At 43.9% G+C, this 27,255-nt stretch overlaps 1 protein-coding gene across 3 annotated transcripts in view; it reads right to left on the bottom strand.

Moving 5' to 3' along the window:
• The window catches only part of u2af1 (U2 small nuclear RNA auxiliary factor 1), a 43,292-nt gene extending 28,877 nt beyond the window's left edge, over window positions 1–14,415 (bottom strand). For all 3 annotated transcript variants that reach the window (XM_060833898.1, XM_060833897.1, XM_060833899.1), the window contains exons 1-2: window positions 14,307–14,415; window positions 4,493–4,580 (exon numbers count right to left, since the gene is read on the bottom strand). In XM_060833898.1, the coding sequence (XP_060689881.1) occupies window positions 4,493–4,580; window positions 14,307–14,350 (132 nt within the window). In that variant the 5' untranslated portion in view covers window positions 14,351–14,415. The remainder of the gene's footprint in view (window positions 1–4,492; window positions 4,581–14,306) is intronic.
• Window positions 14,416–27,255: the final 12,840 nt, after the last annotated feature.

A 27,255-nucleotide genomic window follows, 5' to 3' on the forward strand; every position in this document is an offset into this window, starting at 1 on the left:
GTTTTAAAAAGGGAAATAGCTTGGTGCCTAGGAGCAGAGTTATAAGCAGCTGGTATGATTAGAAAGCTCTGTGCAAATGGCTACCATCTCAAACCAAGCACAGTGGTGCCCGACAAGATTTACTCTCAATTATTACGTTAACAGGAGATAGATATGCAATGACAGCTTTAACAAAGGGTTTGCATATCTGTTCCAATTACAAAGCTGCAATGATTCATTGAATCAAAAAGCAAGCAGCACATCACAAGCAGCACCCGCGATGAAAGAGCCAACAAAATGCTTAGAGGTAGAGGTGCACAGAGATTTCAATTAATTCCACATGCACCCCATGAAAATGCAGAACACGACCTCCGATAATTTAGCAATAAACACACCAGCTGAAGTACCTAAGCAGGAACAAGACACAAAGCAGAATTGTCTCAGTATCAGATGTTTGCAGGGTTAACTAAAATGAGCAGGGACAGTTCCTGAACACTGGCAACAGCTTCCTTCTGTGGAGTGTATGTGTTCACATTTGTATTCACTCTGTTGTTCCTCAAGTCTAATGACAGAGATGGTCAAGGATCAAAAATGAAAACAGGCCCCCTGAGCTGCGATCAAGAGTGGCAGAGGCAGAATAGTACAGAAAGAAACAGAAAATTTTACATGCTTTGGAGCATCACAACAGAAGGGAGATCAGCAAGTAGAAATGCTTCTCAAAGCTAATATAAAGGATTAACAGATTGCAGAGACAGAACCAGACAATGGCGGTCTTGAGAACAGCCAATTACAAAACTAAATTGCAATATTGGCCAGAAGTTTCACTAACATTGCTGACAGGTGGTGTGAAGATGCCATGAGAAGTGAAATTCAAATACACATGCCACATTACTTCACTATAATGACATTCTGGAACGTATGCTGCAATCAAGGGTAACCTCATGGATGTTGCAGGGAATCAACATAGTTAACCACTCTAACCATACTCCAAGATCCATGTGACGCAGCCATTGCCCTGAACAGTAACTAATATGGCCCCAGGATTGAGGATATTAAATTTGTTGTCTTAAAACCATATCAAGGAGGGAGAAAATAGGTATACCAACAGTTAAGGCCAAAGATTACCAAACAGCTAAACAGGAAAAACAACTGTCATATCCACCACTTCAGGCATTCTCCACGGCACAGTTACTACAGGAACGGATGGGCCCTAACACCGCAGTTACAATGGAAGGGATGGGCTCTAAAGGCAGTTATGGGCCCTAATGGCGCAGATGTGATAGGAGGGATCAGCCCTAACAGCAGTTATGATGGGACAGAGATGTGCTCTGACACAGCAGTTTTAATGGGAGACAATTTGCCATTGCAATACTGCTTCAGCTTCCACATAACTTGTACTGTTATTGTAAAAAGGAAAGCTGAAGGAATCAAAACCATTCTGGTGACAGGTGAAACTAGCTCCCTGACAAAATGTAGACCTTTGGAGCGGATGTTTGGGAATTTGAAAAGTATCACGTGGGACCTAGACAGGCACAAGTAACAAAAACAAATACCAAGTGTCAGCTTGTGCTTGAATATAAAGCATGATAACTTTGCTGAAATTCAGCATCAACGCAGCTACCAAGGTCTATTAGGGCAATGCAGCTGTTTCTCAACTCTTCACAATTCACACTTGATCTGGTGTTGAATGAACATTTGACAACTACCATCTTGAAGCATTAATCCGCAGCCCATGATACAGATTTAGCCTATGGCCGTATCATTCATAGTATTAAATAGACACGAGAAACTGAGGACTGTAGGTTTTGGAGATCAGAGTTGAGAGTGTAACGCTGAAAAACACAGCCGTTCAGGTGGCACCCGAGGAGGAGAATAGGCGTTTCAGGCATAAGGCCTTCATCAGGACCAAGGGGGCTGAGAGATAAATGAGAGAGGGTGGGCTGGGGGCACGGGTGGGGGGATCGGAAAGGGGTGTGTGGAGCTGAGAGTACGATGGGTAGATGAAGGTGTGGGTGAAAGTGATAGATCAGAGAGGAGGGTAGAGCAGATAGGTGGGAGGGAAGATGGACAGGTAGGACAGTTCAAGAGGGGGGTGCCAAGTTGGAAGTTGGGTCTAGGATAAGGTGAGGGGAAGGAAATTGAGGAAACTGGTGAAATCCACATTGATCCCATGTGGTTGGAGGTGGAAGATGAGGCGTTCTTTCTTCAGGCAACGGGTGGTAAGGGTTTGGAAATAGAGGAAGCCCAAGACCTGCATATCCTTGGGGAGAGTGGGAGGGGGAAGTTAAAGTGTTCAGCCACAGGGCAGTGGGATTGCTTAGTGCTTGTGAGCCAGAGATTTCTCTGAAATGACCTGCAAGTAGGCCTCCCACTCCAAGGACATGCAGATCCTGGGTCTCCTCCATCACCAAACCCTTACTACCTGCTTTCTGGAGGAAGAATGCCTCATCTTCCACCTTGGGACCTTCCAAACACATGGGATCAATGTGGATTTCGCCAGTTTCCCAATTCCCCTCCCCCCACTTTATCCCAAAACCAACCTTCCAACTCAGCACCACCCTCTCGACCTGTCCATCTTCCTTCCCACCAATCCGCTCTACCCTCCTATTACCTTTCATTCCCAACTTCATCTATCTATTGGACACTCAGCTACCTTCCTCCCAGCCCCACCCTCCACCCATTTATCTCTCAGCCCCCTTGGCCCAAATGTATTATTCCTTATGAAGGGCTTATGCCCAAAACATCAATTTCCTTGTTCCTCATATTAAACAGAAAGGCCACAGAGAGGGCAAGCTGCAAATCAACTGTACTATGCCCAAAACAACAGAGAAAAATCAACTCAGTAAGTGCTGGAGGCTTTGGGACTTCAAAAAAGATGGGTAGAGGTCAGGATTATCTAAATTAAAAGGTTTAGATTTTTCTTTGTAATCTGTTCAGATGTTATGACATGCCTGGGGCAGGTGGGATCTAAACTTGGACCTTCTAACGAAGAGGGAGGAACAAGATCATTGTGCCTCAAGAGCTCTCCTATCAATCAACTTCAATCTCATTTCATTAACCACTCAGCCAAGCCGATGGGAAAAGAGCAAGGGTAAGTTTGGCCTATCCGAAAATATCAATCATGTGAGCTGGTATTTTTTTCTTTAACATGGAGGAAGGAAACAAACTGAATTCCAGATTTTCATTTCATCCAATCATATCTAATTATTGCCTGATGAAAATCCCCATGCAGCACAATATTAAGTTTGCATTCAGCTATTCAACAACAGCAGGACTGCTCTCCCCAACATTTGAAACTTCATGGCATAAGTGGGGATACTAACCTGCAGGGCATGTGCGGGTCAGTTTTACTTTGTAAAGCCCCTTCACCAGAACTAGCTTTATAACTGAAATCGGAATTAAAGTCAAACTGAAGTCCAATTACATACAGCAAACAGAATCTGAAAAAGTAACTTAGTAGAAAATATCTTGCCCCATTTAACAATTGGAGGACAGAAAAATACGGTCATTCCATAGGCTCTGCATGGGCCAACTTGAGAAATGAAGTATCCATTACAAAACTAAAAGTCAAAGCCTGTACTCAGCATAGCTTCTTCCGGTACTGGGGGAAGCAGATAGTTTGTGGATGAGGAAATAGCTATTTATTTGTGGGAAATGGCACATGGATTTGAAAACTCAACACAGAATAATCAGCACTGAACCATTAAGTTACTGCAACTAAAATGTCTTCATGACATGAAGGGCTTTGAAGGTCTGCTGTAATACCACAATGGACAAATGTAAGTCATCAAAACACAGATTGTTTCCTCATAGTGACATGTGTACTCAGTACTGAAAACAAATGAAATAAACTGTTTCCCCAGTGTAGAGATTTGAAAAGCTGGTCAATTGTACATTAAAATGAGCCATCCGTTTGAGATGTACAGGAGGAGGTGTGTCAACATCAGTTAATGTACTCATGATGCAAGCTGGATGAGAATCTCTGCAAAACAGACACAGTGAGAAAGCACACCTGATTCTATGCCGCAGCAGCTGTTTCTTCATCAATAAACATGTGTAGTACAAATTGTAGTTGATGGATTTACCCTAGATAAAGTAGAAAGCACAACAGCTTGCAGCACTGGCACAATTTTGTCTAGAAATATATGGAGTCTGGCTGCTCTTCCCAAGGTGTTTGTTTTAAAAAAGCTTCATAAAGGAAGGCTGGATTAGCCTCTAGTACATAAGTTGGCAGGAAAAACAAGAAGCTGGAGACTTCCCAACCAGTTTAACGCTTCCGCAAACTGGTAGACCAGAGTCATGATTCCAGCATTTCAGAAGGAGGTAGGCAGACACAAAAGATAAGAACAGTCCTGATTTACAGGAGGCGGCAATAATCTTAGCAATGGGAAAGATTGTTAAAAGCATTAAAGCAGTGTGCATCACCTTTGACTAGCATGTGCATGAGTGACAGCTCCTGGAGAGCTGTTGAATACAGTTATAATTTCATATTATGAACAAATAGCAAACTCACCTGACTGAAAGTTGGCTTGTTGTGCAAACGAGAACATCTATCTCCATGACGACAGGCTCCAATTTTAAAATAAAATGAACAGTTGACCCTGTTATAAGAGGACACATCTGCTCAGTACAACATTCAGTCACAACGTAACTTTTAATCTCAGTGCTTTCTAATTTGAATGAGAAATATTCTCCATATGATTCCCCTTCTTCAGTCAAATACACTTATTTTTACATTACACTTACATTTCAAACTGCTCCAAATTTTACTTTAATACAATGAAGCCAAATAATACCAGAGGGTCTGGCTTGCTGATGTACCCAACTTGGGCAAGAGACATTGAATCAGCAGCAGCTCAACTGCTGAAACTCTGACAGGTTTGAGCAGCAAGAACTATAATGATTGCAATATTTGAGGTGAGGGTCCACTCAGTGTGACCTCACATCTAAATGTAAGTTGCAAATTTAAAAAGTATAATTAACCATCTAACAGAATTCTGAGATACTGAAAAGAAATTTCAGATTCCAAATTCATCATGGCCTCCAAGATTAATAAATATAGGATAAAGTATTGAGATTTGCTCTTGTACCTTAAAAGTTAGTGTGGAAATGAGTACACCATTTGCCTATGAACCGAATTTAGGCTATATTACATGCCCTCTTACTTTGACACTATCCATTATCTTGCCATTTGTTCCTCTTGTGCTCTCTCTTTCAATTTGTTATACGCCAAAATACTTCAATGGACAGAGACCGCAAAATGTTGCAGTACAGAGTCAGATTACTTTGTTTACGCATCACTGTTAACATACAGTGACAGTAAGCAATTAAGGCAGCCTCCATTGCAAAGGGGTGTATAAAAGTCAGAAAGCCTTTTTATTTGTTGCCACTTATAAATATACTGGGCACAGGTGTGCATACTCCTACAGTACTAGGTATAGGTCTGGTCTTAAGACAGACTATATCTGCATTGACAAGATTCACTTGGCTGATCCTTAGGGTAAAGTGCTTGTCCTGCGAAGACAGGTTAAGCAAGTTTGACTCTCCTCATTGAAATTTGAAAGAATGAATTGATTTTATTGCAACATTCAATTCTGAAAAGGCTTGATACGATAGAGGTTGCTTCCTCTCATGGTAGAATGTAGAATAAGGGGGTCAGTTTCAGAATGAAGGGCATTTCCTTTAAGAAGCTGATTAAAATGATGTTTGGAATGTTCCATCCCAGACAGCAGCTGAAGAAGGTTCACTGAATATACACAAGGCTGTGATCGGCAAAATTTTGAATAAAGGAAGCCAAGAGTTACAACAAGCAGAAGGTAAAGTGAAGTTGCTAAGATCAGTTCAGTCATGATCTTAGTGAATACCAGAGCAGGCTAAAGGGGGTGAATGGCCTATTCTCCTATTTATTATAGTAACATCATCAAGACAACATATGATTACATAGATAGGTGTGGCCTCACAGTCAGACTAGTTCACAAGGAGATTGTCTCAAGACAGTTCTCTCGCAAGCACAGGAGATTGGAGTAACAAGCAACTGCTTCACCAGGGGACCCCCATTAGTAAGGTGCTTACAGTAAGTAAGGCATCTCTATCATATGCTCAAAACCTCTAACTAAAAGGTTGGATTTTGTATGTCTTGACATTCTTAAGAACAGATTGCAAAATCCAGGTGCCACAGCTCTCTAGGAGGAATACACAATGGTCTAATAAATTTCAATCTGTGGGAGAATCACATTGTTTTCTTAACAATTTGCTATTGCAGTCAAAGAGTGTATCCTTCAAAACCAGAGGAGCAGATGATTTATTTGTGTCTGATCACAGGTGTCCCACAGGCTAATAGCAATTGGATCCAAGCATCACATCATCAGGAATACATGAATAGGTCTCGCTACTGTGTTGGCTTCAAATCTGTGACTTGTAAAAGCAACAGAAATCAGAATTAGATTAGCTTTATCTACGTCCAGCAGGAAATAGTGATCATATCTAAGGCAGAAACTTGCTTTATATTAAGAGTAGATTATCCAGTCCCAGATAATGGTTCCACTGTTTAAGAGTGAATGCTTATAAAGTTTTTATTTAAAAAGTAACTAAGGCAAAATCAATGATGGAAGCTTCAGCTTATAGAATTCTTTATTAAGAAAGCATATTTCCCTGGTTTGTTTCAAATGTACTTGGAGCTAAACGTGTTAGGCTGTCCTGGGGCCATAATGCTTCATAAATGCATGACTTCTCACCCACACACCAGAAAACTATCAGCATTTGACAACATGAGCTAAAGATGGGTCTCATCTTGTTCACTCCTACTAACCCTTGATTAATTGGAGAAAATATTTTGACAGTAAAGATTGAGAAGACTGAAGCCACTGTATTTAGACTGCAGAAGAAATTCTGTTCTTCAATTACTGGCTCCATACCTCTTCCTGCTAATGATCATAGGCTGAACTTAACTACCAGGAGAAAGCGAGGACTGCAGATGCTGGAGATTAGAGTTTAGAGTGTGGTGCTGAAAAAACCCAGCAGGTCAGGCAGCATCAACTACAAGCAATCACAAGATAATTGGAGCTTGCACTCTCAAATATTCACCCAGTCGATCTTGTTCCACCATCCAATCAGAAAGAGCCTGACCTGTGACCTAACTCCACATACTTGCCTTTGCCTCATTCCTTTCATACCACGGTTAAAAACTGTTCAGCAATCTCATTTAAAATGAACGAATCATGAATCAAATACCATTAGAGTTCCAAACTTCTGCTTCTTCATGAACTGTCACCAAACTTTACACGGTTAGTTCTAATTTTCACACCATGTCAAACACAATTGCAAAAAGATTTTTTCCAAATCTATCCTTGCTGACCCCTTTAGTGATAAATCTTCAGAAAAATCACCCCTTTAGTCATTAAGTTTCAAGAAATATAAGTCAAGTGTAACTCTTCATCCATGCATCAAAGGTAGGTTAAAAGTAGATGGCATGGGGTGTTCAGAAAGTGATCAGCCAATCACTAGAACATATGGCTGACGCTAATGGTATCACACTGGTACTGCTCAATTCTAAGTATTCAGAGTATAATTTTGTCAAAATGTGTGTTCTGTGATGACACTTGCTTCAGCCCTGTGGGAAATGACTTTCTTAACCTTTTTTAAAAATGCATTCACAGGATACGGATGTCATTCCACTTGCCATTTCTCTGCCTAAATCTCCAGATTATCATATGTGCTGTAGCCTCTGGTAATCCTCCTCACTAACTGCAGCTCCCCCAATCTTTGCACCATCTATGAACTTACTAATCACACCATCTACATTCTTGTCCAAATCATTTATATTACAAACAATAGAACCCCAGCACTGATTATTGCAGAACAGACTAGTCACAGATCGCCAATCACAAAATCTCCCTTCCACTGCTATTCTGTCTTCTACGACAAAGCCAGTTTTGTATCCATCCTACCAGTTCTCCACAGATCCCCTGTAACTTCATCTTTTGTATCAGCTGATAGGTGGGACCTTGTAAAGGCCATGTAAAAGTACGTACAAACAGAGTACACCACCCTTTCCTCAATTATCTTTTCATTAATTCAAAAAACTCAATCAAGTTTGTGAGACATAACCTTCTCTACAGAAAGCCATTCTACCTATCCGAATAAGCTAAAAATGACAGGACCATGTTATAGTCCAACAGGTTTATTTAGAAGTACTAGCTTTCAGGGCACTGAATTAGCATCCGTTTCTTTCAGTACATAAGAAACAAACGAGAGGCAAAAGTAGAAATTGGGCCGCTCCAAATTGATGCTGGAAGACTAGTAATGGGAGATAAGGAAATAGGTGAAGAACTTAGTGTCAGTCTTCACAGTAGAAGACAGGAGTAATATCCCAACAATTAAGGAGAGTCAAGGGGCAGAGTTGAGTATGGCAGCTATTACAAAAGAGAAAAAGTGCTAGAAAATAGATCTAAAAATTGATAAATCTCCTCGTCCGGATGGGCTATATCCTAGAGTTCTGAGGAAGGTGGCTGAAGAAATAGTGGGCGCGTTGGTCGTAACCTTTCAAAAATCACTGGAGTCAGGGAAAGTCCCAGGTGATTGGAAAATCGCTGTTGTAACCCCCTTGTTCAAGAAAGAATCAAGACAAAAGATGGAAAATTATAGGCCGATTAGCCTAACCTCGGTTGATGGTAAAATTTTAGAATCCATCATTAACGGTGAGATTTCTAAATTCTTGGAAGTGCAGGGTCAGATGAGAACAAGTCAGCATGGATTTAGTAAAGGGAGGTCATGCCTGACAAACCTATTAGAATTCTTTGAAGAGGTAACAAGTAGGTTAGACCAGGGAAACCCAGTGGATGTGGTCTATCTAGATTTCCAAAAGTCCTTTGATAAGGTGCCACATGGGAGGCTGCTGAGTAAAATGAGGGCCCATGGTGTTCGAGGGGAGCTACTGGTATGGATTGAGAATTGGCTGTCTGACAGAAGGCACAGAGTTGGGATAAAAGATTCTTTTTTCTGAATGGCAGCTGGTGACAAGTGGTGTCCCGCAGGGTTCAGTGTTGGAGCTGCAGCTGTTCACTTTATATATCAATGAACTGGACGGGGGGACTGGGGCATTCTGGCGGAGTTCACTAATGATACGAGGTGAGGCAGACAGGCAGGTAGCTCTGAGGAGGTGGGGAGGCTGCAGAAAGATTTAGACAGTTTAGGAGAGTGGCTCAAGAAATGACTGATGAAATTCAATATGAGCAAACGCGAGGTCTTTGGAAATAAAAAGAATACAGGCATGGACTATTTTCTAAATGGTGAGAAAATTCATAAAGCCAAAGTACAAAGGGATCTGGGAGTGCTAGTCCAGGAATCTCTAAAGACAGCTTTTGCCTGAAACGTCGATTTTTCTGCTCCTCGGATGCTGCCTGACCTGCTGTGCTTTTCTAGCACCACTCTAATCTAGACTCATGATTTCCAGCATTGCAGTCCTCACTTTTGCCCAGGATTCTCTAAAGGTTAACTTGCAGGTTGAGTCTGTATTAAGAAAGCAAATGTAATGTTGTCATTTATCTCAAGAGGGTTGGAATGTCAAAGCAGCGATGTGCTATGAAGAGTTCATAAAGCTCTAGTTAAGCCCCATTTAGAATACTGTGTCCAATTCTGGGCCCCTGACATTAGGAAGGACATACTGGCACTGAAGCGTGTTCAGTGGAGATTCACAAGGATGATCCCTGGAATGACAGGCCTAACATACGATGAATGGCTGAGGATCCTGGGATTCATTAGAGTTTAGAAGGTTGAGGGGAGATCTAATAGAAACTTATAAGATAATGTATGGCTTAGAAAGGTGGACGCTGGGAGTTTGTTTCTGTTAGGTAGGGACACTAGGAACCATGGGCACAGCCTTAGAATCAGAGGGGGTCAATTTAGAACAGAAACGAGGAGACATTTCTTCAGCCAGAGAATGGTGGGCCTGTGGAATTCATGGCCCCAGATTGCAGTCGAGGCCGGGATGTTAAATATCTTCAAGGCAGAGATTGATAAATTCTTGATCTTGCAAGGAATTAAGGGCTACGGGGAGAGTGCGGGTAAGTGGCGTTGAAATGCCCATCAGCCATGATTGAACAGCACTGTGAACTTGATGGGCCGACTGGCCTTACTTCCACTGCTATGTCTTATGGTCTTAATCTGATTAAGGAACAGTGGTCCAAAAGCTAGCACTTCCAAATAAACCTGTTGGATTATAACCTGGTGTTGTGAGATTTTTAACTTTATTAAGGTGGACAAATCCCTAGGACCGGATGGGATCTATCTCAGGTTGCTGAGGGAGGCGAGAGGGGAAATAGCTGAGGCCCTGGCAGATATTTTTGCGGTATCCTTAAACACAGGTGAGGTGCTGGAGGACTGGGGGGTTGCTCATGGTGTCCCCCTGAAAAAGAAGGGTAGTAGGGATATTCCAGGTAACTGTAGACCAGTGAGCCTGACCGGCATCTCCACATTATCGGAACTAAGTTCATACTTTTCCAAATGTGAGTAAATCCTATCCCTAAGAACCCTCTGCAATAATTTCTTTTCCCCAATCAAGATTCACTGACTTACAATTTACCAAGGTTGAGATAAGCAGATTAAAGGAAAGAAGGGTTATGGGGAAAAGCAAGAAAGGACAGCTGAGGATAATCAATTTAGCCAGGATCTCATTAATGTAAAAATCAGACAACACCAGGTTATAGTCCAACAGGTTTATTTGGAAGCACTAGCTTTCAGAGCGCTGCTCCTTCATCAGGTGGCTGTGGAGCAGGATCAGAAGACACAGAATTTATAGCAAAAGATTAGTGTCATTCAATTGAAATGATATGTTGAACAAATGGATTGGAGGTTTCAGTTCATTAATATGTAAATCCCAGAAGTTCTTTTAAGCCACATTCTTGAGATAACATAAGGTTTTATGAAAAAAAAGTGACATCTCTGCTCAGACAATGCATTAAAGGTGTGAGGTTAGAGTCTGTCTGTATCCCAATCTTGAGTCAGACTGGTTTATTTTCAAAGTAGAAATTTATAAAATGTTACATCGATTGACTGCCTGCAGATTGTTTGCTTTTTGAGCAAAATAGAATGTGTCTGCAAATGCACCCCATAGACTTGTGTGTGTGTGTGTGTGTGTGTGTGCACATCCGAGTGCGCAAGGGTGCTTGCGTGCGCACATGCTTGGTGAGTATTCGAGTATAAGCCTGTGAGGAGGTGTGTGCACGTGTTTGAGAAAGTGTGTGTGAGAGAGAGGGTCCGTGTGAGTGTGAGTAAGTGTATGCGCATTCGTATACTGTAGTGGGATCACCTGTAGTGTGACATGAACCCAAGGTCCCAGTTGAGGCCATCCTCATGGGTACCGAACATGTCTATCAGCTTCTGTTCGGCCACTCTGCATTGTCGAGTATCACAATGCCTGCCTTGGAGGCCATCCCACTACACTCTCTCACTCTCACACACACACTCACACACCCTCTTACAGGCTTATATTCTGTCAGACTCACACATGCAAACACAGACCCTCACATGAACTCTCACACATGCACACACAAGTCTATGGGGTGAATTCGCATTTGCCAAATTGCATTTGCAGATACATTCTATTTTGCTCAAAAAGCACACAACCTGCAGGCAGTCAATCCATTTTATTTTATAAATTCCAACTTTTGAAATAGAACCAGTCTGACTCAAGATTGGTATGCAGATACTGACCATACACCTTTAATGCATTGTCTGAGCTGAAATGACAATTTTTTAAAAAAAACCTTAAGTTAACTTGAGAATGTGATTTAAAAGTACTTTCGGGGTTTACATATTAATGAAGCAAAACCTGCAACCCATTCTAAAACAGCAATCTAGGTTTGTTCATCAGTGTCCAACACTTTGCATCAGTGTTCATTGAGGAGAGGAACATGATGAATGTTAAGATTAGAGATAGAAGTTTGATTAGTCTGGATCACATTGACATAAGTAGGAAAAACGTGTTGGGTAGGCTAGAGGTTATTAAGATGGATAAATCCTTAGGACTGGATGGGATCTATCTCAGGTTGCTGAGGGAGGCGAGAGGGGAAATAGCTGGGGCCCTGACAGATATTTTTGCTGCATCCTTAATCACAGGCAAGGTGCCAGAGGACTGGGGGGTTGCTCATGTTGTCCCCCTGTAAAAGAAGGCTAGTAGGGATATTCCGGGAAACTATAGACCAGTGAGCCTGACGTCAGTGGTGGGAAAGCTGGTGGAGAAGGTAGAGGGATAGGATCTATTTATATTTAGAAAAGAATGGGCTTACCAGTGATAGGCAACATGGTTTTGTGTGGGGGAGATCACGCCGTACCAAATTAATAGAGTTCTTCAAGGAAGTGACCAAGTTGTTCGATGAAGGAAAGGCTGTTGATGTCATATACATGGACTTTAGTAAGGCGTTTGATAAGGTTCTCCATGGAAGACTAATAGAGAAGATGAAGTCACATGATGTGCATGGTGTTCTGGCTAGGAGGATAAAGAACTGGTTGAGCAACAGGAGACAGAGTTTCTCAAAATGGAGAAAGGTGGCCCGTGGTATTCCACAGGGGTCAGTATTGGGGCCACTGTTGTTTGTAATATACATAAATGATCTGGAAGAGGGCACTGTTGGTATGATCAGCAAGTTTGCAGATGACACGAAGATTGGTGGAGTAGCAGAAAGCATAAGGGACTGTCAGAGAATACAGGAGAATATAGATAGACTGGAGAGTTGGGCGGAAAAATGGCAGACAGTTTTCAATCCAGAAAAAATGTGAGGTGATGCATTTAGGGCAAGAACAATTATAGAGCGAATTATACTGTAAACAGAAGACCCTTGGGAAAAGTTAATGAGCAGAAAGATCTGGGAGTACAGGTCCATTGTACCCTGAAGGTTGCTGCACAGGTGGATGGAGTGGTCAAGATGGCATATAGTATGCTTGCCTTTATTGGACAGGGTATTGAGTATAAGAGCTGGCAAGTCATGTTAAAATTGTACAAGACGTTGGTTTGGCCGCATTTAGAGTACTGTGTAAGTTTTGGGTGCCACATTATCAAAAGGATGTGGCCGCTTTGGAGAGGGTGCAGAGAAGATTTAAGAGAATGTTGCCTGGTATGGAAGATGCTAGCTATGAAGAAAGGTAGAGTAGGTTAGGTTCATTTTGATTAGAAAAAAGGAGATTGAAGTTTACAAAATCATGAAGGGTATAGATAGGGTGGATAGTGACAAGCTTTTTCCCAGGGTGAAGGATTCAATAATGAGAGGTCACGCTTTCAAGGTGAAAAGTTTAAGGGGGATACACGCAATAAGTACTTCACAGAGAGGATGGTGGGCGTTTGGAATGCGTTGCCAACAGAGGTGGTAGAGGCAGACACAGTAGATTCATTTAAGATGGGTCCAGACAGATGCATAAGTAGGTGGGGGGGCAGAGGGATACAGATGCTTAGGAATTGACTGACAGGTTTAGACAGTATATCTGGATCGGCTCAGGCTTGGAGGGTCAAAGGGCCTGTTCCTGGGCTGTAAATTTTCTTTGTTCTTTATATCTAGATTAGAGTGGTGCTCGGGATGCTCCTCAGATGCTGCCTGACCTGCTGTGCTTTTCCAGCACCACTAACCTAGACTCTGATTTCCAGCATCTGCTGTGCTCACTTTTGCCTTGTCCAACATATAATTTTAGTTGCACGACATTACAATCTCTTGCTATAAATTCTGTGTCTTTTGATTCTGCTCCACAGCCATATGAAGAAGGAGCACTGGTCCGAAATCTGTAACCTGGTGTGGTGCGATTTTAAATTTTGCCCAACACCAGCACCTCCACGTCATGGATCTCATTAACGGCAGAGCAAGCTCGAAGGGCCGAGTGTCGTACTTCTTATGGTTTAACACAAAAGAGACAGTCGGCCCATCGCGATTGTGCTAGCTCTCCCCAGTTTCGAGATGATGAGCCTCGCTGCCGGGATCTCGGCGACATCTTGTCCCCCTCGGGGTTTCGGATCCCCGGGAGATGCTGCTGCCTCTGCTTTCACAGCGGGCCCGAACACCTTCCCCACCCCCCACACCACCTTCACAATTAACCCTCGCTCTATTCCCGGGTCCCGGGTCCGCCCGGGCCCGCGCCTTTCCCCCGGGCCTCCGTCTCCGCCTCGGTCCCATTATCCCTCGCTACGAGCAGCCGCTCCGCCATGTTGTGGAGGCCCCTGGTCTGTGAGGCTGGCGCACTCTGCCCCAAGCGCCGCTCCGCGCCGAGGCGAGCTGAGCCGAGCCGGATGGGGCGAGCTAGCGAGCGGCCGGGAGATTCTCCCAGCTCCGCTATCGGACAACACTCACTTGTCCTTTTCGGTGCCGAAGATCGAGGCCAGATACTCCGCCATCTTCAGCCGCTGGGCCCGCGCACCGACCTTCCGTCACCACGTCCTCCGGAAACGTCACCACGCACTGGGGCATCGACAAAAACAATCCCAGCAGGCACCGCCGCATCACCCGGCGACGGGGCAGGAAGGCAGCACGTGACCAAGAAGGCGGCGGTACCTGATTGGCTGGAGTGTTCATGGACGGCTGGGGGGAGGGGTGAGCTCAGGAATGGCGCCAATGCTGAGGGGAGCTGTGTCACTATGGAGTAACATACAATAGTAATGGGAAAGGTACACGACACAAACAAGGTTATTTGTAAAATGTTTAACTTCTCTCACAACTGGGGTGAGAGGGGAGAAGTTTACAAGGGACCTAAAGGGCAACTTGTTCACACACAGGTGTGTCTGTATATAGCGGGGGGGGGGGGGTGTGTGTGTTGGGGGTGGGGAATGAGCTGCCAGAGAAAGTGTTGGAGTCTGGTACAACTGCAACATTTAAAAAGGCATCTGGATGGGTGTATTAATAGGAACGATTTAGAGGAATATAGGACCAAGTGCTGGCATCTGGGACTGGATTAGGCTAGGATATCTGGTCAGCTTGGACCGAATATCTGTACTGTACTATAACTCTAAGTAAGTGATGTGGTAAATGATTTTTAGTACTGGTGTAATGTCATGCCAATAGGCTGTCTGCTCCAAAGACCAGTGGTTATCAAATATCACATTCCTTTGGTAGTTCATGACAAACAGGTATTATGGACCAGGCCAGATCCCCTCAAAATGTTTGAAGAAAGTAACTTTGCAAGGAGAAATTGAGGACTGCAGATGCTGGTAATTAGAGTTGAGAATATGGTGCTGGAACAGCACAGCAGGTCAGGCAGCATCCAAGGAGTAGGAGAATCAATGCTATGGGCATAAGACCTTCATTAGGAACTAACTTTGCAAGTTGTCTTAAACAGGTGTTGAGTGGATTTCCAGGAGTGATGCAACTGGCCCAATAACTCAGTTTTAAACAAAACAGAATTTATTTGAAAGATTACTGAATGAAACAAAAAACAAAGGAGAACAGACCATGGAACAACCTAATCCACCTGAAAATCCAACAGACCATCCCAACCCAAAGATACTGTTCCAAACACACTCAATAATACCCACAAACACCTCCATGGCTAAAATCAAACACAGGGTCTTACAGGAGCGATATTATGGAGAGGGAAGTTCAGAATGGACCTGCTTCTTTGAGTCCAGCAGTTTCACAACAGACTGCTTGCTAAAATCAAACCAAACCAGAGGACAGCTGAGCTGGGAGAACTAGCTACTCCCCTTTCATTGTAAACATTTATTTAAAACTTGAAAGTCTTTTTCCTGAGGCACTATCTGTTAGCTATAATCAAACTGGCCCTAAAATCCTTCAAACATAGACCTGTGTGTTTATGAACCATCTTAAAAAAACAAGGCCGACATAACCTTGTTTAAGGAGCAGCATCATCATACAAGGTCCTGACCATAGCCCACTAGCTGGAATTTGCACAACACAATTGATGTGTGACCACAAATGTGGCCACATTCCTGGTGAAGAGTTTATGCTCAAAATGTTGACTGTCCTGCTCCTTGGATCCTACCTGACCGGCTGAGCTTTTCCATAGTCACACTTTTTGACAGTGATCGCCAGCATCTACAATCCTAGTTGATTATAACCTTACTGCGAAGCCTCTTCAAAGGATGCTCATCTTGAAGAAGTTCTCCTCCACTGACGAGCCATGTTACTGATGAAGAGCTTATGCTCGAAACGCTGACTCTCCTTGGACGCTGCCTGACCGCCTGTGCATTCCTAGCACCACACTTTTTGACGCTGATCTCACTTTCTCCTAGTTAGTGTCAATCTGCCTGGTTTAAAATTGAAACAAAACCTGGTAGTTTTTTGTATTTACTTGTGAAACATGGGTACTGCTGGCTTGGCCAGCATATATTGTCCCTTGTTGGTGGTGAGCTGCCTTCTTTAACCACTGCAATCCCTGTGCTGTGCGTAGACCAAGAATGTCATTTGGGAGTACAGAGTTGAGAGAGTGGTGCTGGAAAGGCACAGCAGGTCAGGTAGCATCTGAGAAGCAGGAGAATCGACGTTTCGGATGTAAGCCCTTCATCAGAAATACACTGTAAATCATCATTGATTAGTGCATTCTCCCTGGCAATACTTATACCAGTCAGAGACTACTTGCCAGTCAATCAGTTTCGTAGCATGCAGTATAAACGTTGGTTTTCTCTTAAAGGTTCTTGTGAATTGTCCTGATGAACGAAAGTTGAAAGATTTGAGCAAAATGTCTTTTTATTTCAGCAAAACATGTTCAGTCAATCTGCATTAACTGGTTAACACACACAGTCAGTAATATGGAAGCTCTTTGAAGATATAGCAGTGAGTATGGATAATTGGGATCCTGTAGATTATGTCTGGAGTTCCAGAAGACATTTGATAAGGTTACTACACAAGCCAAGATCACATGGGGGTTTGAGATAATTTATTAACTTGGATAGCGAGTTTGAATAAATGGGTCTTTTCTGGTTGGCAAGGTGTAACTAGTGGGGTGTAACAGGTTTTGGTCCTTGGGCTACAACTATTTACAATCTATATTCATGAGTTGGATTTTGGAATAAAAAGTACCATAGGCAAATTTGCAACTGACACCAAAATAGGTGAAAAAGTAAGTTGCAATGAAAGAAATAGGAAATTAGCAAATAAATATTGATAGGTTAGGTGTATGTGCCAAATTTTAGCAGATGGAGTTTAACATCGGTAACTATGAGGTTATCCGTTTTGGTTGGATGAATAGAAATGCAACTTGTCTAAATGGAGAGAAACGTCAGAGTGCTTCAGTGTAGAGGAATCTCAATATCCTCATGTATGAATTTCAGAAAACTAGTATGCAGGAACCGCAGGTAAATAGTAGCAAATAATAAACTGGAAAGTCTGGAACTGTTTTGAAAGAAGTGTAAGAATTTGAGGAATGACTTTATTGAGTTTTATAAAATGATGAGGGGCAGAGATTAGGTGAATGATGAGGATCTTTTTCCTAAGGTAGGGGAATTCAGAAATGTGGGACGTATCTGAAAGATTTAAAAAGGACACGAACGGCAAATTTTATTTTTACAGAGTGTGGTTCGTGTGTGGAATGAACTGCCAGAGAAAGTGGTAGATGCAGTTACAGTTACAACATTTAAAAAGACATTTGAATAAGTACATGAATAGGAAAGGTTTGAAGGAATATGTGCCAAACACAGGCAGGTAGGGCTAGTTTAGTTTGAAATTATCGGCGGTGTGGATTGGTTAGACCGAAGGATCTGCTTCCATGCTGAATAACTATATGACTCTAACTACATTCTATCTTCTATGACTAAGACAATTTTATATCCAATGTACGAACTCAGGTGGATTTTATGTGACTTAATCTTCTGGACCAGCCTGCTGTGAGGTACCTTGTCAAATGCTTTCGGAAAGTCCATATAGACAACATCCACTGCCCTACCCTCATCGGTCGTCTTCATCATCTCCTCAAAAACCTCAATCAAATTTATGAGACTAGACCTCTGCTGCACAAAGTCATGCTGGCTAATAGACTCATAGAGATGGAAACTTCCTGTCCAACTTGTCCATGCTGACCAGATATCCTATATTAAGCTTACCACATTTTCCAGCTCTTGGCCCATATTCCTCTAAATCCTTCCTATTCATTTGCACATCCAAGTGTCTTTTAAATGTTGTAATTTTATCAGCCTCCTCCCCTTCTTCTGGCAGCTCATTCCGTACACGCACCACTCTCTGTGTAAAAAATTGCCCATTGGGTCCCATTTAAGTTTTTCCCCATCACATTAAACCTCTGCCCCCTAATTTTGGATTCCCCTACCCTGGGGAAAACACCTTGGCTGTTCATGCTGTCTATGCCCCTCATGATTTTATAAACTTCTATAAGGTCACCCCTCAGCCTCTAATGCTCTAGGGAAAACAACCTCAGCCTGCTTGGGCGGCACGGTGGCACAGTGGTTAGCCCTGCTGTCTCACAGCGCCTGAGACCCGGGTTCAGTTCCCGACTCAGGCGATTGACTGTGTGGAGTTTGCACATTCTCCCCGTGTCTGTGTGGGTTTCCTCCGGGTGCTCTGGTTTCCTCCCACAGTCCAAAGATGTGCGGGTCAGGTGAATTGGCCATGCCAAATTGCCCGTAGTGTTAGGTAAGGGGTAAATGTAGGGGTATGGGTGGGTTGCGCTTCGGTGGGTCGGTGTGGACTTGTTGGGCCGAAGGTCCTGTTTCCACACTGTAAGTAATCTAATCTGTTCAGCCCCTCCTATACCTCAAACCCTCCAACCCGAGAAATATCCCTTGTAAATCGTTTCTGATTATCTCCAAATTCAAACAATCTTTGTTTAGCAAAGGAGACTTCGTTTTTGCCATCTGTGTGTGCATTGAGTCAAGAGCAGCCCGGAGAGCCATAACCCACTGCAGCTTAACCACTGAAGGCCTATTATCATATGCTTCTTCAGCTGGGCCTCCAACATCCATTGCTGCTCTCCTCTCTGCCTCTTACTAGTTTTTGAATATGAAATACACAGGCCTTGTAAATATGCCTTAGTGGTCTCCCAAAGTACCGGCGGATTACTGGCCAGACCTGAATTGGTATCCCAGAAAGCCCAGAACTCTATTGCAATGTACTTAACAAATTTGCTATCCCTTAACAGGAATGGGTCCATGCGCCAGTGCCGTGCATCTATTCTGCCACCCTTGATTTTAACATCTAAATATACTGGCACATGATCCAAGGTATTTATATTCCCAATTTTGCAAGCCAGTGTTCTGTCCAAACAAACCGAAGGGCTAAGGAACATGTCAGTTCACATGTAGCACTCGTCTGGTTTGGAATAGAAAGTAAACTCTCTTCCATTAGGGTGGAGATACCTTCACACGCCCACCAATCCCACCAACTGCCTAGACTGTGCAGGTGTGATCACCAGGCCCCTTAGCATCATCCTTACCCTAGTCTCCATTAGATGGTTAAAATCCCCTCCTATAATGGGACAGCGCACCCCAAGATTAATCAATTTAGCATCTGCATCTTATTAGGAATTTAACGGTGCGCTGGGGACAATAAACATTCAGGATGCCACACTCTTCTGCATGTATTAGAGCTTTAGAAATGATGAACCGTCCATATTCATCTTTAATTTGCTCAGTTACCTGGAATGGGAGGTTCCTTCTTACTGGTATAGCCACTCCTCTATTAGAGCTAAAGAAGGAGAAGAATAGCCTATCATAACCCCCTCCCCCCCTGCAGTTTCAGATGTTCCTTATCAGTTAAATATGTATCCTGCACAACGGCGATGTCCATCCTTTCCTTCCTAAGGCTTGACAGCACCTTCTTTCTTTTATATTCCAGGTGCACCACCTGAACAAATCACTAACCATGGTCATCCAGGAAGCCCGTGGTTTCCCAACAGGAGGAAGCTTATCTGAAGTGCATCGAGCAAGAAAAACATTAACTCTATAAAATCTAAAAACTACTCCTATGAAAACTACTATAACTAAAAAGCTAACCACTATATTTAACTGAAACAAGCACCTAAATAAATCCCAATTCACTAGAGATCTCCCCCTTGCCCATAGGAAGCAATCCTCAATCCTTGCTACCGTCCTGGATCCTTCCAGCTGAGGCCATGCCCCAGTCCCAGGCAATTCACAGACAAAGAGAACATGTTATTTACATTCTGAGAGTTAACCATGGACACCCACACTCCCCCTCCACACCTCATCTCCATACATCTTAACCACAGATATAGCCATCCCCAATCCAGAAAAGGACAACAAAGAGAAATCCCCAGATAATAACCAACTATTCAAAATGTTAAATAAATCAGGTTTTACACCAAGGCAGTACAGAATCTATAAAACCGGCAATCACAAGAAGGGAGAGAGAAGAGTAAAGGGGTAAAGAAAGCAAAGAAAAACTGTACCATTGTCCATAACGTTTCCACCTCCCCCCCCCTCCCCCGACTTCAATAAATGCCTTTCTCCCAGTAATAATATCTGGATTACTCCCAGTGCTACGAGCTAGTGAGGGCAGGAATGGGAGGATAGTGCAGATGAATGCATGGCTGAGGAGCTGGTGTATGGGGAAAGGATTCATGTTTTTGGATAATTGGAATCTCTTCTGGGGTTGAAGTGACCTGTACAAGAAGGACAGATTGCACCTAAATTGGAAGGGGACTAATATACTGGCAGGGAAATTTGCTAGAACTGCTCAGGAGAATTTAAACGAGTAAGGTGTGTGGGGGGATGGGAGTTGGGGGGGTTGATTGTGGGACCCAGGGAGATAGTGAGGAAAGAGATCAACTTGAGACTGGTACAGTTGAGAACAGAAGCAACTCAAACAGTCAGGGCAGGCAGGGACAAGGTATGACTAACAAGTGAAACTGCATTTCTCTCAATGCAAAGGGCCTAACAGGGAAGGCAGATGAGCTCAGGGCATGGTTAGGAACATGGGACTGGGATATCATAGCAATTACAGAAACATGGCTCAGGGATGGGCAGGACTGGCTGCTTAATGTTCCAGGATACAAATGCTACAGGAACGATAGAAAGGGAGGCAAGAGAGGAGGGGGAGTGGCATTTTTGATAAGGGATAACATTACAGCTGTGCTGAGGGAGGATATTCCCGGAAATATGTCCAGGGAAGTTATTTGGGTGAAACTGAGAAATAAGAAAGGGATGATAACCTTATTGGGATTGTATTATAGACCTGAAAAATGTGTTGCTGGAAAAGTGCAGCAGGTCAAACAGCATCCAAGGAGCAGGAGAATCGATGTTTCGGGCATAAGCCCTTCTTCAGGAATGAGGAGAGTGTGCCAAGCAGGCTGAGATAAAAGGTAGGGAGGAGGGACTTGGGGGAGGGGCTTTGGAAATGCGATAGGTGGAAGGAGGTTAAGGTGAGGGTGATAGGCAGGAGAGGGGGTGAGGGCGGAGAGGTTGGGAAGAAGATTGCAGGTCAAGAAGGCGGTGCTGAGTCCGAGGGTTGGGACTGAGATAAGGTGGGGGGAGGGGAAATGAGGAAGCTGGAGAAATCTGCATTCATCCCTTGTGGTTGGAGGGTTCCTAGGTGGAAGATGAGACGCTCTTCCTCCAGGCGTCGTGTTGCCATGGTCTGGTGATGGAGGAGGCCAAGGTGGGAGAGGGAGTTAAAGTGTTCCCTCCCCTATCAGCGTTCCAGAAAGACCACTCTCTCCGTGACTCCCTCGTCAGGTCCACACCCCCCACCAACCCAACCTCCACTCCCGGCACCTTCCCCTGCAACTGCAAGAAATGCAAAACTTGCGCCCACACCTCCCCCCTCACTTCCCTCCAAAACCCTGAGGGATCCTTCCATATCCATCACAAATTCACCTAGTACCTCCACACACATCATTTACTGTATCCACTGCACCCGATATGGCCTCCTCTATATTGGGGAGACAGCCGCCTACTTGCGGAACGTTTCAGAGAACACCTCTCGGCCACCCGGACCAACCAACCCAACTGCCCCGTGGCTGAACACTTTAACTCCCCCTCCCACTCTGCCAAGGACATGCAGGTCCTTGGCCTCCTCCATCGCCAGACCATGGCAACATGACGCCTGGAGGAAGAGCGCCTCATCTTCTGCCTAGGAACCCTCCAACCACAAGGGATGAACTCAGATTTCTCCAGCTTCCTCATTTCCCCTCCCCCCACCTTATCTCAGTCCCAACCCTCAGACTCAGCACCACCTTCTTGACCTGCAATCTTCTTCCCAACCTCTCCGCCCCCACTCCCTCTCCAGCCTATCACTCTCACCTTAACCTCCTTCCACCTATCGCATTCCCCTCCCCCAAGTCCCTCCTCCCTACCTTTTATCTTAGCCTGCTTGGTACACCTTCCTCATTCCTGAAGAAGGGCTTATGCCCAAAATGTCGATTCTCCTGCTCCTTGGATGCTGCCTGACCTGCTGCGCTTTTCCAGCAACACATTTTTCAGCTCTGATCTCCAGCATCTGCAGTCTTCACTTTCTCCTAGTTGTATTATAGACCCCCTAATAGTCAGAGGGAAATTGAGAAACAAACTTGTAAGGAGATCTCATCTATCTGTAAGAATAATAGGGTGGTTATGATAGGGGATTTTAACTTTCCAAACGTAGACTGGGACTTCCATAATGTTAAGGGTTTAGATGGAGGGGAATTTGTTAACTGTGTACAAGACAATTTTCTGATTCAGTATGTGGATGTACCTACTAGAGAAGGTGCAAAACTTGACCTACTCCTGTGAAATAAGGCAGGGCAGGTGACTGAGGTGTCAGTGGGGGAGCACTTTGGGGCCAGCAACCATAATTCTATTCGTTTTAAAATAGTGATGGAAAAGGATAGACCAGATCTAAAAGTTGAAGTTCTAAGTTGGAGAAAGGCCAATTTTGACAGTATTAGATAAGAACTTTCGAAAGCTGACTGGAGGCAGATGTTCACAGGTAAAGGGACGGCTGGAAAATGGGAAGCCTTCAAAAATGAGATAACGAGAATCCAGAGAAAGTATATTCCTGTCAGGGTGAAAGGGAAGGCTGGTAGTTATAAGGAATGCTGGATGACTAAAGAAATTGAGGGTTTGCTAAGAAAAAGAAGGAAGCATGTGTAAGGTATAGACAGGATAGACCGAGTGAATCCTTAGAAGAGTATAAAGGGAGTAGGACTGTACTTAAGAGGGAAATCAGCAGGGCAAAAAGGGGACATGAGATAGCTTTGGCAAATAGGGTAAAGGAGAATCCAAAGAGTTTTTACAAATATATTAAGGACAAAAGGGTAACTAGGGAGAGAATAGAGCCCCTCAAAGATCAGCAAGGCGGCCTGTGTGTGGAGCCGCAGAAAATGGGGGAGATACTAAATGAGTATTTTGCATCAGTATTTACTGTGGAAAAGGATATGGAAGATATAGACTGTAGGGAAATAGATGGTGACATCTTGCAAAATGTCCAGATTACAGAGGAGAAAGTGCTGGATGTCTTGAAACGTATAAAAAAGGATAAATCCCCAGGACCTGATCAGGTGTACCCTCGAACTCTGTGGGATGCCATAGAAGTGATTGCTGGGTCCCTTGCTGACATATTTGTATCATCAATAGTCACAGGTAAGGTGCCGGAAGACTGGAGGTTGGCCATTGTTTAAGAAAGGTGGTAAGGACCAGCAAGGGAACTATAGACCAGTGAGCCTGACGTCAGTGGTGGGCAAGTTGTTGGAGGGAATCCTGAGCGACAGGATGTACATGTATTCGGAAAGGCAAAGACTGATTTGTGATAATCAACATGGCTTTGTGCGTGGGAAATCATGTCTCACAAACTTGATTGAGTTTTTTGAAGAAGGAACAAAGAGGATTGATGAGAGCACAGCGGTAGCTGTGATCTATATGGACGTCAGTAAGGTGTTCGACAAGGTTCCCCATGGGAGACTGGTTAGCAAGGTTAGATCACATGGAATAAAGGGAGAACTAGCATTTGGATACAGAACTGGCCAAAGGTAGAAGACAGAGGGTGGTAGTGGAGGGTTGTTTTTCAGACTGGAGGCCTGTGACCAGTGGAGTGCCACAAGGATCGATGCTGGGTCATCTACTTTTTGTCATTTGCATAAATGATTTGGATGCGAGCATAAGGGGTACAGTTAGTAAGTTTGCAGATGACACCAAAATTGGAGGTGTAGTGGACAGCAAAGAAGGTTACCTCAGATTACAACAGGATCTGGACCAGATAAGCCAATGGGCTGAGAAGTGGCAGATGGAGTTTAATTTAGATAAGTGCGAGGTGTTGCATTTTGGGAAAACAAATCTTTGCAAGACTTACACACTTAATGGTAAAGTCCTCGGGAGTTTTGCTGAACAAAGAGACCTTGGAGTGCAGGTTCATAGCTCCTTGAAAATGGAGTCGCAGTTAAATAGGATAGTGAAGAAGGCATTTGGTATGCTTTCCTTTATTGGTCAGAGTATTGAGTACAGGAGTTGGGAGGTCATGTTGCGGCTGTACAGGACATTGGTTAGACCACTGTTGGAATATTGCGTGCAATTCTGGTCTCCTTCCTATCGGAAAGATGTTGTGAAACTTGAAAGGGTTCAGAAAAGATTTACAAGAATGTTGCCAGGGTTGGAGGAACTGAGCTACAGGGAGAGGCTGAACAGGCTGTTTTCCCTTAAGCATTGGAGGCTGAGAGGTGACCTTATAGAGGTTTACAAAATTAATAGGGACATGGATAGGGTAAATAAGCAAAGTCTTTTCCCTGGGGTCGGGGAGTCCAGAACTAGAGGGCATAGGTTTAGAGTGAGAGGGTAAAGATGTAAAAGAGACCTAAGGGTCAACTTTTTCACACAGAGGGTGGTATGTGTATGGAATGAGCTGCCAGAGGATGTGGTGGAGGCTGGTACAATTGCAATATTTAAGAGGCATTTGGATGGGTATATGAATAGGAAGGGTTTGGAGGGATATGGGCCGGGTGCTGGCAGGTGGGACTAGATTGGGTTGGGATATCTGGTTGGGTTGGACCAAACGGTCTGTTTCCGTGCTGTACATCTCTATGATTCTATGACTCTTAATTATGGCTCCAGAGAAGTCTTGAAAGAACCTTATTCTTGAGCCTTTGTGTGTTAAAGCCTGTGGATCTCTTCCCAGTCTTCTTGCTGTTTCCATCAGTAACTGTTTTTCTTTATAGTGCTGGAGTTGCATTAAGACCAGGCGGGAGTGCTGATCCAACCCAGACCTGCACATTGCGATCCAGTGGGCCTGCTCCACACTCACCTGGCCCTGGCCCAACTCTACCTCCAGCCCCAGGAACTTCAGGAACCACTGCTCCAAGAATCCAACCAGGTCCTCGCCTTCCTCGCGCTTTGGGAGCTGTAAGTTTTTCCTTCTACTTTAGTTTTCCTGAAGTACCCGGACTTGATCGTCCAGCATTCAGATCCATCTCCTGTGTCCTCTGCCACAGTCTCCGATACTGCGGTCCTCTGCTCATCCGCTTCCACTCGTCGGTTCAGTGTTTGGATTTCCCGCTCATGCCTCTTCAGCCTGGCAGAGATCGGCTCCAGTGCTGCCTCAATCTGTACTTGGTGTTTAGCAAACTCTGAGAGTGAATGCTGCTGCCCTATTAAATCCAAAGGAGCTGCCGTGGGAGTTTGAGCAATGGCTACAGGCATCCCCGACATAATAGGGGAGTGCCCTGCCTGCTGTACTCCTTTCACCCCTGTTCCTTTATTTGCCTTCATCCTGATCCTAGAGCTGTCAAATCACTGTTTTAGCAGCTCGAGATGTTCTTCAACTCTATATTATCAATTTTTCTCCTGGGAAGCTTAGCAAGGGGGGGAGGATAAAGGTCTAGCTTGCCTGGGATATGGCACAGAGCCCAGCACAGCAGATCTCTCAGACTGCCGCCATCTTGGATTCATTGTGTGATTTTTAACAGATTTTATAAGCAGAGAGATTGAAAGATCATACAATTGGTGCAAATGGAGTGAACATACCTAAAATGACTGGTGGAGAACTCTGTTAAAAAGGAGATTAAAGTTTCGATTGATTAAGATACAAATTCAGAATCTGTTTCAAGTCACTGACCAGAGATAATTTAAGGTTTTATCAGTGCCTGCCTAACTTTCCAAACTTCAATCAGGCAGAGATACGAAAGGTGACATCTCAGGTCAGAAACTGAATTGTAGGTGTGAGGCCTTGTTCAGAATCTGTCTTTGAGTTTTAGATCAGGCTGGTCTTGTTCCAGAAGGAGGAGTTTATAAAATGCCACATTGAATGACTGTGACTACAAGTTGAGTGTTATTTGAACAAAATAGAATGTATCTGCAAATAAGCAAATGTCTTGAATGAAATGATTCTCCCATAGATGTATATGTATGTGTTTGTGTGCACACACGCATACATGCTAACTTAAGAGAAAATGTGTGTGAGGGTGAGAGAGAGAGAGTGTAATAAGTAATCCAAAAGTGTACAAACTAATTAAGGTAGAGAGGTCATAACAATTGATCAAGGTGATGCTGTCATAACAGGAGAATAAGGAAGGTTTTACAGATACAGAACAGTGCGGTGGAGTCACCTGTAGCACAACATGAACCCAGGATCGTGGTTGAGGCCGTCTTCATGGGTATGGAACTTGGCTATCAGTCTCTGCTTGGTAATTCTACATTGTTGAGTATCTTGAAGTCTGCCTTGGAGGTCGCTTACCCGAAGATCGGAGGCTGAATGCCCTTGACAGCTGTAGTGTTCCCTGACCGGGAGGGAACATTCCTGTCTGGTGATTGTTGTGCAGTGTCCATTCATCTGTCTTTGTCGCATCTGCATGGTCTCGCCAATATGCCATGCATCGGGACATCCTTGCCTGCAGTACATGACATAGACGATATTGGCTGAGTCACACGAGTATTTACCATGTTCACGGTGGATATTGTTCCTACACGTCGCTGATCTGGCATGACTTGCTGCAGTTACTGTGGCAGGGTTGATTGGTATTGTGTTTGATGTTGTCCTGAAGGCTGGGTAGTTTGTTGCAAACAATGGTCTGTTTAAGGTTTGGTGGTTGTTTGAATGCAAGAAGTGAAGGTGTAGGGATGATCTCGGTGAGGTGCTCATTGTCATCAGTGACATGTTGAAGGCCACAAAGAGCATGGTGCAGTTTCTCTGCCCTGGGGAAGTACTGGATGATGAAGGGTATTCTATCGGTCTTGCCCTATGTCTGTCTTCTGAGGAGGTCATTGCAGTTTTTTGCTGTGGCACATTGGAACTGGCGATCGATGAGTTGAGTTGTATGCTGTTCTTATGAGGGCGTCCTTCAGTACCTTCAGTGTCCATTGCGTTCCTCTAATCAGCACAGATCCTGTGTATAGGTAGGGCTTGTCCAAAAGGGATG

Source organism: Hemiscyllium ocellatum, chromosome 12, assembly GCF_020745735.1.
Source record: "Hemiscyllium ocellatum isolate sHemOce1 chromosome 12, sHemOce1.pat.X.cur, whole genome shotgun sequence".
Lineage (NCBI taxonomy): Eukaryota > Metazoa > Chordata > Chondrichthyes > Orectolobiformes > Hemiscylliidae > Hemiscyllium > Hemiscyllium ocellatum.